This window comes from Astyanax mexicanus, chromosome 11 (genome assembly GCF_023375975.1).
Source record: "Astyanax mexicanus isolate ESR-SI-001 chromosome 11, AstMex3_surface, whole genome shotgun sequence".
Taxonomy (NCBI): domain Eukaryota; kingdom Metazoa; phylum Chordata; class Actinopteri; order Characiformes; family Acestrorhamphidae; genus Astyanax; species Astyanax mexicanus.
The window spans coordinates 35,645,953-35,667,278 of record NC_064418.1 but is presented as its reverse complement, the minus strand read 5'-3'; the positions used below and the strand labels follow the sequence as shown (position 1 = coordinate 35,667,278).

General features: G+C 40.5%; 1 protein-coding gene across 1 annotated transcript in view; it reads right to left on the bottom strand.

Annotated features, from left to right (window-relative positions):
• Positions 1–20,934, bottom strand: part of fam117bb (family with sequence similarity 117 member Bb) — a 60,567-nt gene extending 39,633 nt beyond the window's left edge. The window contains exons 1-2 of the mRNA XM_007261061.4: positions 19,813–20,934; positions 7,993–8,216 (exon numbers count right to left, since the gene is read on the bottom strand). Of these exons, the coding sequence (XP_007261123.3) occupies positions 7,993–8,216; positions 19,813–20,581 (993 nt within the window). The 5' untranslated portion in view covers positions 20,582–20,934. The remainder of the gene's footprint in view (positions 1–7,992; positions 8,217–19,812) is intronic.
• Positions 20,935–21,326: the final 392 nt, after the last annotated feature.

The following is a 21,326-nucleotide window of genomic DNA, read 5'->3' as shown; positions in this document are numbered from 1 at the left end:
ATTTAAGACGTGAGCATTTTTCCATTGGTATGGATTGGGATTGTTTTTACACTGAGAAAAATACACACACATCAAAATGTGTGGGAATGCTCTCTTCTCCTATTGGTTAGACCTGTCTAAGGCAAGAGCAAGAAAGGAAAAGCAGGATGAAGGTCGGATGTTTTGGATTAGTGCATATTTCTGTTCATTTTAACATAGAGCAACAACAGAGATTGTTCAGAGTTTGTTCAGAGCTGTAGTAATTATCTTGGGCAATATACCAGGTTATACACCTGGCACACCTGCAGAGTACACCTGAGAGTTTGGTCAGGTCAAGGTCAGATCACATTCTAACCACAAATGAACCGCTGCAGAGTTTGCTTGGTACTGGTCTAAGACCACCTCCCCCCAAGGTCTCCCTGCATTTGTTTAAGTCCACAAAAAATTCACAAACTAACAATTTAATCTAAATTAATAAAGCACTGGTGTAAAAACACCATTAGAAGTTGCAGCATGTTGGTTGCTGTTCCTGCTTATCCAAGTAAACCCAAACAAATGTAATAATGCTGAGGCCTGGATTTAGACCTGGGTTCATTTAGCATCACAGCAACTTTATTTTATCTACAAATATTTTGTGATTTTCTCTGATGTCTCATTGTCTCATTGGTCCTGCCGCTTTGCGCTCTATAACATCCGAAAAATGATACCGTTCCTGACGCAACAGGCCACCCAACTCCTGGTGCAAGCGGTCGTCATCTCACGCCTCGACTACTGCAATGCCCTGCTAACTGGCCTCCCGGCCTGTGTAGTAAAACCACTCCAGATGATCCAGAATGCAGCAGCACGTCTGGTCTTCAACCAGCCAAAACGGGCACATGTCACCCCGCTGCTCATTGAGCTCCATTGGCTACCAGTTGATGCTCGCATCAAATTCAAAGCTCTTACAATCGCCTACAAGGTGATGTCAGAACAGGCTCCTTCCTACCTGCACTCGCTCCTGAAGGCTTACGCTACCTCCCGGCCGCTGCGCTCCTCCAGTGAACGTCGCCTCGCTTTGCCAAACACTCACACAAAGCAATCCAGACTGTTCTCATACAGAGTTCCCCAATGGTGGAACAAACTACCCTCCACTACCAGATCAGGAGAATCTCTCGCTATCTTTAAGAAACTCCTGAAGACAGAGCTCTTCAAAGAGCACTTACTCTCTTAACACCTCTAACACACTAACTACTTCTAACCTCATCTCCTTCTTCCTCTTCTCTACTCCTCTATCCTATTATTCCCCTTTGTCCTCCTTTTATCCCTATCCAAAGATGTTTTTCCTTTAAACTTATTTTACATTGTACTTGACTATTGTAAGTCGCTTTGGACAAAAGCGTCTGCCAAATGTAATGTAATGTAATGTAATGTAATGTAATGGTTCTTCTAACCCACTCCAGTTTGGGAAATTGCTATTCTTTATTGCTCCTTCTATCTGTCACCTTCTCAGAAATAATTCCTGAAAAATGAATACCTTACATGTTTCCACAGTACTATCATTTAAGCCCAGGGGGTTAAGGATGTTCATAATAGACAATCTGCCCTTCTACCTTATTCAAAGTATTCCACAGCCCATACACAACTGAACCACTCTTCTAAAAGTACTCAGAGGAATTCCACACAATACCCCAAGCATTCCATCTGTGACGATGCTCCAGCTCATAACCCCTCCTCGCACTGGGTAACCCACATAAACACACACAGACTGGTGTGCTGCTCTGACAGAGCCTTTTGTAGTATGTGAATGACCCAACGAAAACATCCACCAAAATCTCACCTGTTTCCAGGGATCTTCGCCCCGAGGGCGAAGGCTGATGTAATTTCAGCGCGCTCATTTCTCCTAAATGAGTAACTTCTGAACGTCGCCTTTTCTGGGGCCTATTCTTAACAGTTCTCTGTGCGCAGGTCAGATTGGGTTTCGTTATTGGCGTAATTATGGTTCTCTGTGGCAAAGAGGCTTGTGTAAAGCTCATCTCAGCTTCCCTTCGCTACACTTTCTCATGGATTCCAGACAAAGCCCGGGACAAAGCATGAAACATAAGCAACGAGCCGGGATACGATAACTCACGAGTCATGTGCTACACCGTCTTTAACAAAATAAGCCTTACTGTAACAGCATGCCAAGGCACATATCCTGAGAGCGGTCATGTGGCAGTCATGGGGTGGTATGTGCCGCATTTGCTTTATTATAAAAAAAAGAAGAAATCGACCCATATTGGGCATATTGATGGTGGCTGGCCTGAGCGCAGCGTGTCTGCGGCTGCATATTTCTCTCCGCAGTGTGGGAGGCGGGAGCGAAGGAGCAAAGGCTCCATTCTGTGTTGTTGTTTGGTCACTAGGTGTGAGCTCAGCTTCAGGTCAACTCGCACCACCTTCACGATCCAAGATCTGGTTATTTTGGCGAGATGCTGCAGAAGCAGCGGTGGAGAGAGTCGGTCAGACAGAGCACTGCAAATTCCACCCAAATTCCACACTCTCCTCCAGCTCGCTCGCCCAGTTCCTGTGTTTTTTGCACTTATTGTGAGCCAGGCTACTGACACAGAGAGAGAGATAGATAGAGAGAAAAAGAGAGAGAGAGAGAGAGAGAGAGAGAGAGCTGGGTGGAGACCTGGGATCTCCAGAGGAAGCAAAGTGTGCGCACACATACGCGCACACACACATACACTCAAACAAACACTTTGGACAATAACAGAGGGCCCTTGAGACCCAGAGCCCATAATCAGCAGTGCTGTGTCAAGCGTGCTACACTTTGTGGTTAAAGTGATTAGGTCTATTTGATCAAAAACACAGCTCTAATATCACATCCTGTCCAAGTCTCTGAGCTGTGTTTTTGACAACAAACAATGTGTGATGTGGTACATGGAAGCCATTCATGCGCACAAATATACTCATCCTTTTATATGGCATCAAGTATAAATTATTCAGTAATTACGCTTTTATTAAACAGGGTTCTAAACACATCTTGGGTTTCTCCCTCATAGTGGAGAACCATTTAACTAAGCAACAAACCACTGTAACTATTGGCTATATTGGCTATTATTACATCACTAAGTGAACTCTTAGCTAAAAGATTCCACACAGACAGGCCAAAAGTCATAGTATCAATAGTGTCCCATGACTTTTGCCATGTCCTAGTATTATTATAAGGCTAAAGAACCCTAACTGCTGATTGCTGGTTTGAATCCTGTTCATGTAGCTTGCCTCAGATTCCAGAGCCCTGAGAGAGCACAACTGGCTTTGCTCATGTTGGCCAGCGTTCAACCACACACAAGATATACGTGTGCAGGTGTTCCCAAACCATGACCTGAGGTAACACTTAATGATAAATTTACAGCCTGCTATCCTGTGACTTTTGGCTCATCAGTCCACAGCTCCAGAAAAAAATGAGTGACTACTTGAGATTCTGAATCAGTTTCTCTGATTTTGCTATTTATAGGTATATTTTTGAGTAAAATGAACATTGTTGTTTTATTCTATGAACTACGGCCAACATTTCAGACCTCAAATAATGCAAAGAAAACAAGTATATATTCATAAAGTTTTAAGAAAGTTCAGAAATCAATATTTGTTTTAGTTTTAAATCACAGTTTTCATGCATCTTGGCATATTCTCCTCCACCAGTCTTACACACTGCTTTTGGATAACTTTATGCCACTCCTGGTGCGAAAAGATTAATCAGTTCAGCTTGGTTTGATGGCTTGTGATCATCTATTTTCCTCTTGGTTATAAAAACAGAGGTTTTTAATTTGGTAAAATTAAAGAAGCTCATCTTTTTTAAGTGGTCTCTTATTTTTTTCAGAGCTGTGTATTGCCAATGTCCAGTGAAAAACAAGTATCTCCAAAATTTCTTGACAGATAGACCAATAGAAATGCTTCAAAATGACCTGAAATTAATGCTTTTTATATTGATTTCCAAAGTTGTAAAGTTGCTGTTTTGGAAAGACTTGTTTTTTTATTGGACAGCGATGAAATAATAGTGGCTCTCAAAGCAATCCTCAACATTTATGAACCTTTAGAACCCATTCCTATAAGATTACTAAATTGACCACACATAAAAAGTTGTGTACTGAATGTATTCAGTTACTTTAAGCTGAACCCATTGCTGACACACGTGCAAATCCACACACAGCTTGATTTGACCCCTTAAAAAATAAACTGTCAAAAGACCTGATGAACATCAACCTATTGGCACCATTCCTTATGCTGGAGGGTTTAAAGTATAAAGCCCCCAGTATTAAGCTGGAGAGAACACGTGTATTTCTTGAATATTGCAAAATAAATTGCACAACAATAACATATCACAATGTCAGTCTATTTTTTTTTCTCAATATTGTAGATAAAAGCGGTTTAAGGGCATAAATTAATGTAAGTAGTGTAAGCTCAGGTGTAGTCTGGAGCCGGGAAGCTGCTGGAAAAGACAGGGCTTAGGGAAAGAATGAGGCCGTAATGGCAGCCAGTGTCTGTCTTTACCAGAAATATGCTTCAGTTTCCGCTCATCTCTCAGTAAGCCAGGGAGAGGCTTCCTCCCTTCTTTCTCCAAACACACACACACACACAAGTGCACGTACATGTGCACACGCACACACACACACTCACACTCCATGTTTATCTGTCCAGCTGGTCAGTGCTCTTTTTATTTACCATGCAATTTATAATTAAATAGAAATGTTCAAATACTGAAAACAACTGGAAAATCACACTGGCAAGGACATAAAAGCATGAAAGCCTTATGAAATCTATAAAAACCTATAAAAACAAGTCATCAGCTACAAGATCTTATGTAAAAACAAAATGTGTGTTTTACCTCGCCTCAACTCTGTTCTGAAGACTGGGTAAAACACTGCCACCTCAGAGACTGAAGTATGCAGGAAAACCACATAAAAAGCTAACAGGCTCACGGTAATCACTGGTAGGAGCCGTTCAGAGAGGAAACCAACACATGTTTACATCTGCTCACCTGTGTGGTCCAGCGGAGAAGTCTGTGAGCAGTTTGAGAGACACGCAATTCATATTAATATATGAGGTTTAATTATTGGACTAAGATTATGGGTCAGTGGCATTAAGGGTAATTACCACTTTACATCCAGTGTAGCCAGAGTTTGCTAATGGGTCTTGTTTCTGCAATATTCAGCTTCAGCCGTCATGTCTATAACAGTTTTAATGCAGTGGATGTTCACAAGAGATGTGCAGCACAGCTGATCAAATGTCCATGTGAATGGGTCTGTACATTTACACGAGAACACTGGTCTCGATAATTGTTCTATTGTCTTATTAAATAAACTACGCACCAAAACAAAAACCTGCACTATATTTGCATTATCACCTTACTAAACAAAGAAGGAATCCATTTTTAGACATCAATCTCAAACTGTTATTCACCTGTATAAACAGAAAATTATTGTACACTGTATATATGAAATTCATTTTTTGTGTTTGTTAGCCATGTAGCTTTTAGCAGTTTAAAGTAAAATCATTCAAAATTAGTCTTTAGCAGTCTTAATTGTTTACCACAGAGTGAAACCACAACTTTTAGCAGTATCCCTCAGGAGAGTAACGAAATTTAATTTAGCAAGTTAGCTAACAGTTTAGCAGAGAAAAGTATTAGACTTATGTAGATCACATTAGTAGGTAATACTTAAATAATAAACTTAGCGGTAGCCTTTAGCAGTAGCATTTATTGAAGTACTAGACTTTAGTAGTAGCTTTTACCAGTACCAATTAGTCATAGTAATATGGTTTAGTTTTAGCAGTAGCATTTAGTAATGTAATAGTGTTTAGTAGTAGCCTTTAGCAGTAGAGTTTTGTAAAGCAATAGGGTTTAGTAGTAGCTTTTAACAGTAACATTTAGTTAAGCAATAGGGTTTAGTAGTAGCTTTTAACAGTAACATTTAGTTAAGTAATAGGGTTTAGTAGTAGCTTTTAGCAGTAGCGTTTAGTAAAGCAATAGGGTTTAGTAGTAGCTTTTAGCAGTAGCGTTTAGTAAAGCAATAGGGTTTAGTAGTAGCTTTTAGCAGTAGCATTTTGTAAAGTAATAGGGTTTAGTAGCAGCCTTTAGCAGTAGCGTTTAGTAAAGTAACAGGGTTTAGTAGTAGCTTTTAGCAGTAGCGTTTAGTAAAGTAACAGGGTTTAGTAGTAGCTTTTAGCAGTAGCGTTTAGTAAAGCAATAGGGTTTAGTAGTAGCTTTTAGCAGTAGCGTTTTGTAAAGTAATAGGGTTTAGTAGTAGCTTTTAGCAGTAGCGTTTTTTAAAGTAATAGGGTTTAGTAGTAGCTTTTAGCAGTAACATTTAGTTAAGTAATAGGGTTTAGTAGTAGCTTTTAGCAGTAGCATTTAGTAAAGCAATAGGGTTTAGTAGTAGCTTTTAGCAGTAGCGTTTAGTAAAGCAATAGGGTTTAGTAGTAGCTTTTAGCAGTAGCGTTTTGTAAAGTAATAGGGTTTAGTAGCAGCCTTTAGCAGTAGCGTTTAGTAAAGCAATAGGGTTTAGTAGTAGCTTTTAGCAGTAGCATTTTGTAAAGTAATAGGGTTTAGTAGTAGCTTTTAGCAGTAGCGTTTTGTAAAGTAATAGGGTTTAGTAGTAGCTTTTAGCAGTAGCGTTTTGTAAAGTAATAGGGTTTAGTAGCAGCCTTTAGCAGTAGCGTTTAGTAAAGCAATAGGGTTTAGTAGTAGCTTTTAGCAGTAGCGTTTTGTAAAGTAATAGGGTTTAGTAGTAGCTTTTAGCAGTAGCGTTTAGTAAAGCAATAGGGTTTAGTAGTAGCTTTTAGCAGTAGCGTTTTGTAAAGTAATAGGGTTTAGTAGCAGCCTTTAGCAGTAGCGTTTAGTAAAGCAATAGGGTTTAGTAGTAGCTTTTAGCAGTAGGGTTTAGTAAAGCAATAGGGTTTAGTAGTAGCTTTTAGCAGTAGCGTTTTGTAAAGTAATAGGGTTTAGTAGCAGCCTTTAGTAGTAGCGTTTAGTAAAGTAATAGGGTTTAGTAGTAGGCTTTAGCATTAGCGTTTTGTAAAGCAATAGGGTTTAGTAGTAACTTTTAGCATTAGCATTTAGTAAAGTAATAGGGTTTAGTAGTAGCTTTTAGCAGTAGGGTTTAGTAAAGCAATAGGGTTTAGTAGTAGCTTTTAATAGTAAAATTTACTTAAGTAATAGGGTTTAGTAGTAGCTTTTAGCAATAGCAACTAATAACGTAATAGGGTTTAGTAGTAACTATTTTAGCAGTAGCATTTAGTAAAGTGATAAGGTGTAGTAGTAGCGTTTAGCAGTAGTATTTAGCAATTTTAGCAGTAGCCTTTAGTAAAGCAATAAGGTGTAGTAGTAGCGTGTAGCAGTAGCGTTTAATGAAGTAATATGGTTTAGTAGTATTTAGCAATTTTAGCAGTAGCCTTTAGTAAAGTAATAAGGTTTAGTACTAGCTTTTAGCAGTATCATTTAATGAAGTAATATGGTTTATTAGTATTTAACAGTTGTAGCAGTATCATTTAATGAAGTAATAGTGCTTAGTAGTAGCACTTAGTAAAGTAATAGGGTTTTATTATTATTATTATTAGTTTATCAGGACGTCAATCTTTTCTTTTCTCTTTGATATTTGATCCAGTATTTTCTGCTGATTCTACCCTGATACTGACACTCCTTCTAGTACTGCTGACATCACAAAATGGGCATGGTGTGAGATTATTCTCAAAACACAGCTTTTTGTTTAAACTAAATAATGTGTCATAAAAAATTGCTGCACAGAAAATACTTTAATTATTATTATTTAAGTGAATAGTTAAGAGTCTCTACAGGGTTAACGTGTGCTTCACGGTGTACTGGGTGAGTGAGGACATGCTTTTAGAAGCACACTGTGAAGGCTGAAACTCAAGTGCTTTGTTGACAGTGGAATGAATGTGGGGCCAGCAGGTAGATGGAGAGAGAGGTAGAGGTAGAAGAGATAGAGAGAGGTAGAGGAGAGAAGATTTAAGAGGGAGGGATTAAAACGGGGCTCTCACCTGGGTGGCTTTGTCCCTCATGCAGGGACCACAGGGGGCGTGGGTGGCATCCCGGGGCCAGTGGCCTGAAAGGTAGGGGCCTGTGAGGGCGTCAAGTGAGGAGGTACGGCGGATACTGCTGCTGCTGCTGCTGCTACTGCTGCTGCTGCTGCTGCCGCCACCGCTGCTGCCGATACCGTTGCTACTGCTGCACACTGGGCCAGCCAGCGGAAGCCTGGGCCTCTCTGTGGAGAAGACAGCCAGAGAGAAGGGAAGACAGAGAGACAGCAGGAAAGATAGGGGGAGGAGTGGAGCAATCAAGGGTGAAAGACGGGTGGGGTGAAGTGCAACGAGGACAAACAGTGTGGGAGTAAAAAAGGAACAGATGGAAAAGGGGAAGAGAGAAAAAAAGGGGTAAAAAAAAAAGAAAGTGAAGTCAGTATTAGGAGCTGGACGTGTGCAGCGAGGCCAGTTCATTAAAGTCGACCGGGATCAGGACTGTTTGCTTTGTGAAAACACACCAAGAGAGCCTGACCGCACACCTATGAGGGCATGTGTGTGTATATGTGTGTGTGTGTATATGTGTGTGTGTGTGAGTGTGTGTATATATGTGTACTTGGGCCCTTCTTTTCACGAGAAGTTGGCTGGAGTGTAAATAGCTGGCAGCGTAGCTGGTGATAAGCAGTAAAGCTCAGCAGATTGAGACAGCATTAGTCTAGTGGCCAGCAGCCCTTTTAATGAAGGCAAAGCTGATTAAGCTCTGATTGGCTGTGGCAGACTGGCTTGGATGAAGCAGCTCTCATGTCTTGACCTACATTCACTTAGACTCCACAAGTAATTGTCCCCCCATCCCACCCCAATCCCATCCCATCTATCCCACCCATCCAACCCCTCCACCACACACTCCTCCTCCCCTCCATGTTCTCGGCCTCTCTCATTCTTTCTACCACACAATCAACAGCCTCCCTCTCTCTCTCTCTCTCTCTCTCTCTCTCTCTCTCACACACACACAAACACACACACACACAGACACACAATCTCCCTCTATCCCTCTCCTTCTCAGCCTTCTCTTTCATATAAATCTGCTCCATTCAGTCGCTCTGCAGAAGGGCGAGGTGTACAGTAAGAAAGAAGCTGCAGCACCTGCTGTTTTGTGCCGAGCTTCTGCAGGACATACAGCATATGGGCCTTTCAGAGCGGCTCTAAAGCACAATCATCTCCTCACAAAGCCTTGCCTTCATCGCTGAACTTTTACTACACAGATTACATCAGTCCTCTATTTGTGTGTGCGAGCGCGCGCATGTGTGTGTTTGTGTGTGTGTGTCTCTCGCAGTGTGTTTGCGCATGTTTTATCCTCTTCTGATTTTCTCTCCACCACTCCCAGGAACACAAATCAGAGGGGAATCATTAAACTTGTTTGCGCTCATGATTCTAATGAGCACACACACACACACACACACACACACACTGCACAGACAAAACAACGACCTCGACAACTTTACACCGTCTGCAGGGACCCTGACTTCACTCCGAGGTGACATCAGACACTCAACTCGACAGAAATAAAAGAAGAGAAAAGAAGAAGTGGACGTTCGCTGTGCGTTTCGAAACAGAGAGAGCAGCACAGAGAGTGAGTGTGCTGGGAGGAGCGGTGAGGCCAGCAGAACGCTGCAGAAGAGGAGGAACCTGTAAGGAATTCAGAGGAAGTCGTGCCAGCTGTGTGTGTGAAGAGAGAAGCTATCAGAGCCTGAGCTGCAGTCTCAGCTGTATGCGAACCCTCGTGTTTGTTAACGTGCTCACATGGGAACTGAAATATGCCTGAGAGGCCTGCAAGGCCTTTTGTGTCGCGTTGAAGTTAGACTTATTATACACTTATTCTACACTCAGTGTGCCCACCTTTTAAATTCAGTCCTTATTAAAAGTAGGAGAAAGAAAATAAATTCATTGTGTTTGTTACATCTTTCACACACAAACAAAACTACAACTTCACTGTGCCAGAGGACAGGTTCCCTTCTGATCCTTTCCTTCCTCTACAAGTTCCTCTTCTTAACATCTTCATGTCTTTTCTTTAAATTGCTCATGATTAGGACCAGGGCTGTGCAATGTTGGAGAAAATAAGCATTGCAATATTTTTGCTATACTGTAATTTATATTGCATTAATAAAAAATATATACCATATTTTTCGCACTGTAAGGTGCACCGCATTATAAGGCGCACGATCAATGAACGTCTATTTTCATACATAAGTTGCACCTGATTATAAGGCACATTTTAAGAGACATTATAAGGAACTTCTAATTCAGCAGGTCTCGCCGCTGGGTGGTGGTGGGGGCTCTTCCATTTATTTACAGTAAGCTTAGATTCCCAAATTTCTCAAGCACTAAGGCTGGAGCATTAGCCGCTAACTGCTAGCGCCCGAAAGCGCAACACTGAGGAACCCTGAGGAGAGTGTTCCGGTAAGCTATGGTGATATTAGCTAGCGGTTTGTTCGACGTAGCTTGTTTAAACACAGTTAACGTGCAAGCTACAGTTCGATATACTCGCCGATATGCTAATGCTGCTCCAGCAGCGCTAGCCAGGGTTAGCAGCAGGCTGCAGGCCGATAACATTCAAATCTGAAAGGAAAATAGTGGTTAGCTGCTAATGCTAATGCTACTCCAGCCCCTCAGTCACTGTGCTGATCAGTTATTTATCTCAGTATTACTGAGTTCTACTAAAGCATGAGTAGACTGATAAATCCCTGTGCTGATCAGTTATTTATCTCAGTATTACTAAGTTCTACTAAAGCATGAGTAGACTGATAAATCACTGTGCTGATCAGTTATTTATCTCAGTATTACTGAGTTCTACTAAAGCATGAGTAGACTGATAAATCACTGTGCTGATCAGTTATTTATCTCAGTATTACTAAGTTCTACTAAAGCATGAGTAGACTGATAAATCACTGTGCTGATCAGTTATTTATCTCAGTATTACTAAGTTCTACTAAAGCATGAGTAGACTGATAAATCACTGTGCTGATCAGTTATTTATCTCAGTATTACTGAGTTCTACTAAAGCATGAGTAGACATATGACTGACAGATGTCCAATTCTGTTCCTTACAAATATTGCGACATAATAAAGCTTTTACAACAACATAATTACAAAGCTGCATAATGACGCATAACAATGTTTCTTTACTTTGTTACGATAAACCATGACTGTCTTAATGCAGCTCCAATTAAAGCATAAGCTGCTGTATTTCAGCTCTGCACATCTGTACACGTTCTTGATCAAACTAATCAGCTAGTTGACTCACCCATGTTCTTCCCACAAACACATTCTTTCATTAAAACTGTTGCAACACAGGATAAGCTTGACAGAATACTGACAAGAATGTGAAAGTCACATTCTACCTAATGAGGAACTGAAGTGCACAGTACTGGTTTTATCACAAAGCCTAAATTTAGAAGAAACACATGTGAATGACAGAATTCATTTTTTAAATGGTGTTATGGATCCAATGGTAACATAGTGGCTATGTAGCGTTATGTAGTGGATACAAAGAGGATAAATGAGGTCTGTAAATGAGGCCTTTCAATGAATAACCACTTATCAACCTTTAAACCCTTTTTTATTTATTTTATTTATTACTATTTAATTATTTATTAGTTTTAGTTCTTTATTCCCTTTTTATTTATTTCATTTTTTTATTTTCAATAGTTTTGTATTATTGCTTTTTAAATTATTTTTTATTATTTTTATTATTATTATTATTATTATTATTATTATTATTATTAGAATTATTTTTTTTTTATTATTTTTTGTAAAAGTTAGTTTTAGCTTTAACTGGTTTGTTATATTAATCTTATCTTCTTTTGATCTTTTTATATCAATTAAACCAAGTTTTTTTATTATCATTATTATTATTATTATATTAGTAGTATTTATTTTTATCTTTTATTCACTATTATTTTAAAATGATTAAATGTAGTTATTTTCCTTGTCATGTCAATCCCTGTATTTGTAAATGCTCGGCTAAACTGAAACTGAGAGTTGCACAGCTGTTAACTGAAAGCTGTTCATTCCAGGTGACTCTACCTAATAAAGCAAACTGAGAAAATCCAGCTAATTTGAAGAATCTAAAACATAAAACATATTCTGGTTTGTTTAACACATTTTTTAGTTTACCCAATAATTCAATATGTTTTTCGTTATAGTTTGGATGCTTATATTATTAATCCACAATAAAGAATAAATGAAAATAATGGAAAAAAATATGTAATAAACTCACTAAATTTAAGGTGTATCCAACTTTTGACTGGTACTGGTACTGTATGGTTATTCATTGTTAGACCACAAATGATATGGCTGCTGTGTTGAGACACGAGTGGGATGTTCACTCTGGTATTAAATGTATTTGTGTGAGAGATGAGCAGATACTGTTCTGAATGCTAAAACCTCTTATCAGCTGCAGTCTGCACTCAGCACCCGCTCATGTTGTGTCTACCCTTCTTCTCTCCACCTTCTGAACTTGTTCAATCATTCGCAGATAAGGACAAACTAAAAGCTTCACACAGACAGTGAGCACAGAATTGCTTTGGAGACGAGCTATATTACACTGAATGATAGTGAACGTGTCCAAAACTGAGAATGCGGTATATTGTGTCTAACACTGGAACATGAGGAACACTGAGTGCTCCCATCACAATGTCTATCTTCTAGATTCGGCTCAGTCACTGACACGCCAATTGCCAAATAAGCTACGTTCAGTGAAAGCTGGGACATGATATGATAGGATATGAGGGTGAAAATTCCTGCATTGAATGTGATAGGATGTGATTGTGTTGCTTGTCTGATCACAGATGGACAATTCTAGCCAAATGATACCAGTCACGGTTATTACTATCAATATGCTGTCCACTGTAGGGGTGTGCCATATCGTACCGTACGCGATAATATCGCCAACATTTTTGAATATCGTGAACGATATAATACCCTAAAAATATCGTGCCATATCACCCACCCCTAATTATCACATCAGGGTACAACTTTTTTTTTTTTTTTACTGTTTTTAGCAAAAGAAAAATTCACAGTTCTTATTTTCCATTATATATACACACTAGAGACAGATTATATTTGTCCAATATCGTTTATTTTATTTTAATCCTGGATATATGGAGATATTTGGAGTGCATTTTTTGTATCATGACATTCTGGATCATTGACTTCTATTACAAATCTGATTAAATTCTTGTATTTTTTTATATCTCAGGTAGTGTTGTGACATAAATCGTATGCAATAATAAAATACAATTTTCATTTTGTTGCAGTAGTGTATTCTTGAAAAAAAATCATTAATTTATATCGCCAAGAGCATCGTTATCGCGAAAATACCATTAAATATCGTGATATTATTTTAGGGCCATATTTAGGACCTTCTATGACGTATGTCCGGTACACATCTGACACAGTAGAGTGAAAAATGTTAAATCAAAGCACCATTTTGGAAAGAGATTGTCTTATATATTACATATGGCACCCACTATTAGGCCTCACTTTATCTCTGATAATTCACATCACCTTGTGATGAGCACACTGGCCAGTGATTAAACTGACTCACACCCTCACCTCACAATACCTCACAACCTATTCACAAGTGTGGACGTTTTTTAAACTGTTACCAGTAATACTGTATTTTTCACACTATAATACGCACTTAAAATCCTTAAAATTTCCCCCAAATCATCAGTAAGCCTTTTAATCTGGTGCCACTTATGTATGAATTCAATCAGTCAGGTAGTAAGGAGCAGTAAAGCCACTCAGCTGAAGTTTAGAGTTATACAGGAGTTTTTGTTTAGTTCTCCACTCTCCAGCAGCTTCAGCTGCTAACTGCTCGAAGCAATAGTTTTTTTTTAGCTGTTCAGAGGTGAGTATTATCAGTCTGTAGCCTGCTGCTAACCTCGGCCAGCACTGCTAGAGCAGCAGTATCATTAGCCGCTAACCACAGAGCTAGCTCTTTTGCTGTTCAGAGGCATGCATATTAGACTGTAGCCTGCGCATTTAATAAAAAAAATCAGATTTATTTATACAGCACTTTTTACAACTGAGGTCACAAAGCAGCTTTACAGAAATGTATTCATAGGAAAAAGAAGCAGGTAAAACATTAAACATAGAAAAACAGGAACAGAATACAGAACAGTAAGCACGGAGCCAAGGAAAATCTCCCTCAAAGCTGGGGGAGGAAGACACCTTGGAAGGACCAAGACACTCCATATGGGGGGAGCATCTTACCACTGGTCACTGGTTTGCTATGTTAAAATAAGCTTTGTGGGATAAACAGCTAGCTAATATCACCCTGACTTACTGGAACACTCAGGGTTCCTCAGTATAGCTCTGTCGAGTGGCATTAGCCGCTAACCGCTACTAATGCTAATGCTCCAGCTTACTGTAAATAAACGAAAGCGCTTTACTCACTTAAATAAACAGTTTTCAGGAGGGAAATCTGTGTAGATTAACATCCAACACCTGTTTGACAAGTCTAATTTTTCTTTTAAGAATTACAGGTTTGTTTACCTAGCTTAGCTTTACACTGGGTGGAAAACATGGCAACCTCCTGTTCCTACTACTAGTTACTAGTTAACACTACTAGTGTCACATAATATGAAATTGATGTTTATTAATAGTGCATCTTATAATCCGGTGCGCCTTACAGTGTGAAAAATAAGGTACATCTCAATTAATTTACTTATATCTATCCCATGACTTTTTCTTAGCATGTCAGTGTAGATTACTAATGAGTAACTCCTCAGATATAGTCAGAACACTCCCAATAAGCATACAATCGACTTGTGTATATTATACAGTATATAGAACATAAAGGGAGGATCTAAAATAGCTATAAAAAAAACTTGCTGTAACTGTGTTTAATGTCTATGTAGCATCACAACATTATCACCTCAGGAGTTAATAATACATTAACCTGAACCTACCACTATCAAAGGAACGCCAGTGCCTGTTTGGGCTGGAAAACTAGAATTAACCTCTGTCCAGACTCAACACATTCTACAGCTGCTATCAAACAAACTGAACCTGCGGAAAAATAACCTGACAAAGGAGGGTGAAGTGGGTGGATTGGCCAGATTTCCAGTTGGGCTCTTTTGGTGGTGATCCAGTGTAATCTAGTCCTGGCCTGCCCTTAGTCCCTGTATTCAGCCTGAGAGCAGGGAGTGCCCTGTTTGCCCCATTTAAGCCTTTTTGCTTTCTTAAAGCACTGTATGGGTTGAGCGACTCCATTCAGAAACACCCTGTACCTTATGATAAAAAGTTTTGTGACACAATTCTTAATCAATAAATTCTTAATCAATAAATAATGACTGTAAATAAAGATCGCATGCAATGACTTTTGCAATATCTTGTGGAAGCTAAAAAAATGCTGCTCTAATCTGCAGATTGTGTGTGTGTAGAGCATTCACAGTGGATGTGAATTCTGCTGGAGTCACTTGTCTGTTTGCTAATGTTCACAAAGGGCTAGCGGTCACAATCATTGCCACCCACTGCGCTGTTCACTATGGGTGGTAATGCCTTTCATGATGTTTTTCCTGGTACACGTGACACAACTTTAGAAAGGGAATGTCCCATTCATTTGGTAGCCACCTTCAGCCTGTGCTCAAACTTAAAGAAAAATAATTCATGTTGTCTTGCCATGAGCACAATGCCCAGTGTTCAACCTTACTCATTAGACAACGCCTTACAACTTATGTTGGCAAAAAAAAAACATGTTCCAAAGCAACCTCCTGAGGTACAATTTATGATGAACTTATGATACATATCGCTGTCTAATCTAGAGGTGTGCCATATCTTATCGGGAATGATATTATACCCTGAAATATTGTGCCATATCACCCACCCCTAATTATCACATCAGGGTACTACTTTTTTATTGTTTTAAGCAAAAGAAAATTTCACCCTGTTCTCATTTCCCATGGTATATCTACTAGAGACTGGTTATATATGTCCAGTATCATTTATTTCACTTTAATCCTGGATATATGGAGATGCATCATTAGCAAATGACATTTTGAATCATTAATTTCTGTTACAAATCTGAATTCTTGCATTTTTTGTAATATCTCAGTTAGGGGTGTAGCATATCATATTGTATGCAATGATAAAATTTAACTTTCATTTTTATTGCAGTAGTGATTTTTGAAAAAAAAAATAATTAAAGTCAATGTTTTGTCATATCACCAAGAGTATCATTATCACGAAAATTCCAAAAAATATTGTGATATTATTTTAGGGCCATATCACCCACCCCTAGTCCAATTACTTTTTTTCATGTGAGTGTAATTGGAAAGCAATGTGGTACTGGATTTAAAATAGCCCATTTTTAACTGGTTAGTGAGTGTTCTTCAACAGTTTTCTCCAATTACTTAAGTATCTTTGTTGGATATGTCCAGTGAAAACAAGATTTCAAGCCTGGAAGCCCTTAAGTAGTCTGTTCCTCCATTCCTCTTGCCTGACTTGCTTGTCTTCATCCTCTTTCCTCATCCTTCACTCACTCTCCCTCTCTCTCTTTCAAATACTAGTGCTTTCAAAGAGTCTTGGGCAAGCCTGTTGATCTGGAAAATTACTAGACTTCCCAAGCACAAGAGCAGTGTGTTCAGAGGAGTACAATGGAAAAGGTGAGACGAGGGAAAAGGCAGCCAGGGGGGAGTGAGCACAGAAATCAGCAGGCAGTTCACAGGATGGAGGGTTATATTCCTTAACACTGTATCAGGGGCTTCTATTGATTATCTCTGATGATAAATCCAGAGAGAGATACTCCTCACTCTTTCTAGTCGTGGCTTTGGGGAGCTGAGAGTCAGCACTGCTCCTGCAGCTGAAACAACCTCATGATTAGCCATGTCTGCTTACATTACAGGCCCCAATTACCCGAATCTCCCAGCGCCGGTATTAAAATAATCCCCTGCATGTTCAGCTGCCCTGTTTACAGTTGGGCCGGTGGATATTGAATCCTCAGAGCTTCTACATGCTGAGTCTTATTATCTTTAGACCGTTTGGAAAAACGGATTGACCGCGTCATTGGCAGCAACGCGTTTGCAAATGTATGGATTACCTCCTGGAGAAAAGGTTGTAAATGGTGTGTGCGAATGTTGGGTGAGGGATCAATAAAAGTTCGCCTCCTCGGCCAACACTATTAAAAATAGAGAATGTTAAGCGGTTCTTGGCTTTGGGCATGCTTTCAGTTGGTGTTAAATCTATTGAAAACTTTTCTAGAAGAAACCAGTGCTTCCAAAGACATTTAGAATATACAGAACATCTGCATCATTATGTCATGGGAATGGAAACATCAAGTCAATCATAGTGGTTTGGTGTGAAATGTAGTGTTTTAGCCCTAGCAGTCAGACTGGTTTACAGTACTGGTGGTGACAAGCTCTAGATGCAATGACTAAAAAATCTGGTATTAAGCTCACTTAAAATTTTGGTATTAAGCTGACATCAGCAGAAATGTTAACTCGGACATCAGGAATCCTAACCGATCCTCTAACACAGACATGCCAAACGTCATGGGACAGCAGTATGTACACTCATCAATACTTTAATCAAACTATTTCCCTAAGCGATAGCTGGGAAATGCCCACACCTGTATAAGTTTTGAGGTATTATCTTGTGAGTGAGACTAAACACTGGCCAGTGTGCTCATAGTAAGGCAATGTGAATTCAAAGTGAGTCCAAATGAGGCCTGGTAGTGGGGGTCAGATATATGGCATATTCCATTTTTAAAGTTTTGTGAGGCAACTAACATTCCTTGATCCACAGTTTAACGTGTACTGGGAACAAAATCATTTTTTCCAAAATCTAGGGAACTCTTTCAAATAAGTTCTACTGCTATTAACATTACATAGAAACCCCTTTATGTTCTGGATATTTAGGTCAAAAGTCAGTGCTGTAGACATCTCCAACCCCTGTTTCCCATCAACACCACTGTAAACAAACCCTGAGTCACTACATTTTACATCAAAACACTCCGAACAACTCTGTTTGCAGCTTAGCCATTGTGTAATTGAGAACTTGTGAAAAATAAGTGGAATACTCAAATGTGTAGCCTTGAAACAAACATATCAGACACTTCATGAACTACTGTGAGGTTCAACCCTCTTCTACCATGCACAGATAGAGGCCTACTTTCTGCTACTCCCACACCACTTCAGTGTAATTTAAAGGCAGCAAGCAGCGAGGCCATGCTGTTGTTCTAGGCCTAGCCATGTGGTGGGCCTACTTATCCACATGGATCTTCCCTAACTGCCCACTCAACAGTCCCAAGACAAAATGCTGCCTGTCTGAGGAAATTCAGGGCCAGATGAGCATAAAGTATCATTTGCAGACCAAATACGGTGCACCATTAGTGGGTTCATGCTCATGGTGCCCCCAATTTCTGCAGTTTCCCCTGCCATCGATACCCCTCCCCCAATTACAGACCAGGAGACCAGATGGGGGTTTTGAGGCCTAATCGCTTTGTGCCCAGTGCAGCCCCAGCAAATAGAATATGAGTTACGAACATGACGTGGGGCAGAGTGGCAGAACAGCAGGGGCCAGTGATAATCCACAGGGCCCTGATGAGCTGGGGGATGGGGGGAGACAGAATGAATGAATGAATGGAAATGACAATGCCACTGTCCGTTAAACTGATGCCCTGATCATGTTAATGCCTTCGTCTTCAGTTGTTGTGCAGGATAATAAAGGGGCCCAATATTCCTCGTCAAGTGGCTGGACCGTTTGAAGGTTAAGCTCAAGTCTCCCCCATCTTGCAGGGTCTGGAATTCACCCTGCACCCCACTCTGAGTACCAGATAGTGATTAGGGTCTTTTGAGTTGAAGGAGGTCCGTTAGAGGAGGAAAACACCAAACTGTGCCGGGCATGTGGATACAGGACTGGAGGACAAAAACTCTGCTGAACAGAATTTGCATAGAAGTCTCCAAAGTAAAAGCAACAAGTATGCAGCTCACTAGACAACATCAATCACGCTATTCTAGGCAAGCCACAAAACAATAATTATGTTATTGTCAAAGATTTTTGCTTTTAAATGCCTTGAAATGGCCTATTAACACGAATGGGCTTGTGTAATAAATTTGTACAAAAAATAGGGATGCAATGAATAGGCAGCAATCAAAATTATTCTTCTGAAAATGTCAAATAAAATGGTGACACAAGCAAATTGCAATCAGTATGACTTGAGGCACTCATAAAATGAATGTAGCAATGATGGAAAATGAATAAAAACCTAAGAAAAAAACATGTTCAGTATTCGACCTTCGGGTTTCACAAAACAAAACATTGCTCTTGTTTTTATTCATCCTATATTTACTTTTGAATAGCATTTGAATTTGAATGTTTATAACTGGTGAAAGGATGCCAAATTATTATAAGCTATTATACTATAATTATATAGGTGGTAAAAGTATCTAAATTATTTCTGGGACAAAAAAATATTACATTATGTTATTGTGACAGGCCTACATGTTGAAATAGAGAAACAACACTGCTGGGGTTTGAATCTAATTCCTATCTGCTAGGATGCTGCATATTTGCTGCATATGGTCAGCTATGGGTGTGTATAATATATAAAACTATAGCAACAAACAGGACAGCTTCTGTATGTCTGTAGCTTCAAGTCGAGCATTATTATTATGATGATTTAATATCAAATGGATGTATGTTTTATGTGCAATATATAAACCATGTTTTTAGTTTGTTTTACAAAGAAATCAGTATGAATGAATGAAGTGAACCCCACATTAACTTTTTGATTTTATTTTATATAAACCCATCAGTTGTGGGACAGGTGCAGGTTACCTTTGCAGACAGGCGAGCTGGGGCTTATTCTCTCCGGGGACAGTCTGTCATTGTCCGGGGAGCAGCACTGAGGGGGTGCCGGAGCTTTACCCCTGTGACCACAAGACGAAAAGGAGGATGATGATGAGGAGGAAGATGAAGAGGAGGTCGGTGGGGTCAGCACCACAGTGTCCGTGAAGCAGCTAGACTGCTGCAGCTGTGAGGAGGAGGAGGTGTGGGTAGAGAGTCCGAGAGCAGCGCCAGCGGGGCCGGCAGGGCTACCAGCGCTGGACAGAAGTGAGGCCGCCTGAGACTGGGAGGATCTCGCGCTACCTGCGGCAGCAGGTGGGGCAGTGGACGCGGCCACGTATGAAGCGAGAGTAGGGCTACTTCTGAGTGTTGACGAAGAGGAGGAGGAAGAGCAGGAGGAGGAAGAAGAGGAGCAGGACGGGCTCAGAGCTGCAGAGGCTGCGACTCTTGTGGGGCTCCGGTTAGCAGAGCAGCGGGATCCAGCAGAGTCGCAGCCGCCGCCGAGGCACTTCAAGCCGGCGCCGCTTCCCGCAGCAGCCGCCGCGGCCGACAGCACCGTCCTGGCCGCCAGAGGGAGCTGCTGGGGCTGTAACTGTTGCTGCGGCTGTGGCTTGAGCTGGAACGGGACGGTGGCTTTCATGGGCAGCAGGCGAGTCAGCAGACTGACCCCGGCGCTGATCCCCGAAGCTCCGGCCGCCGCTCCGCCGCTCACCCCGCAGCTCGACGTCGGCGAGCCGTTTTTACGAAGCCGCTGCGACATGACGACGATGCGGCCCGACCCAAACTTTGGGCTAAACTATCAAAATGGGAGCCAGAAAGAGGAGATAAAGGAGAGTATAAACACACGCCGGGGGGTTTGCGTGAGTTTTCAGTGTGTGTGGGGGAAGAGGGGTCCTCGGCTGGTCACTCCATACGGCCCGGCTCAGACTGCGTGGCCGCTCCGCTCCGCCGCCCGAACCGCTTTTACCAGCTGAAAAGTGAACGGCTGAAAAATTCAGAGCCACGCACCGAGAAGTGCTGCCAGAGCTCCGCCCCTCCGCCACTGATAGGACAGCGTGGGAGCCACGGGAACTTCTTATTGGCTGAGGAGTGGATCCTTTTAATTCCTTAAAGTTATTTATTTATTCCTTTATTTAAAAATGGACTGTAATTAAATATACAGCTCTGTAAAAAATAAGTTTCTTAAAACTTATAAAATTTAGTTTCTTTGATTTTACCAAATTGAAAAAACTCTGGAATATAATCAAGAGGAAGATGGATGATCACAAGACATCAAACCAAGCAGAACTGCTTGAATTTTTGCACCACGAGTATCATAAAGTTATCCAAAAGCAGTGTGTAAGACTGGTGGAGGAGAACATGCCAAGATGCACGAAAACTGTGATAAATACCAGGGTTATTCCACCAAATATTGATTATGAATATGAACTTGTTTTCTGTGCATTATTTGAGGTCTGAAAGCTCTCATATTTGTTGTTAATTTAGCCATTTCTCATTTTTTGCAA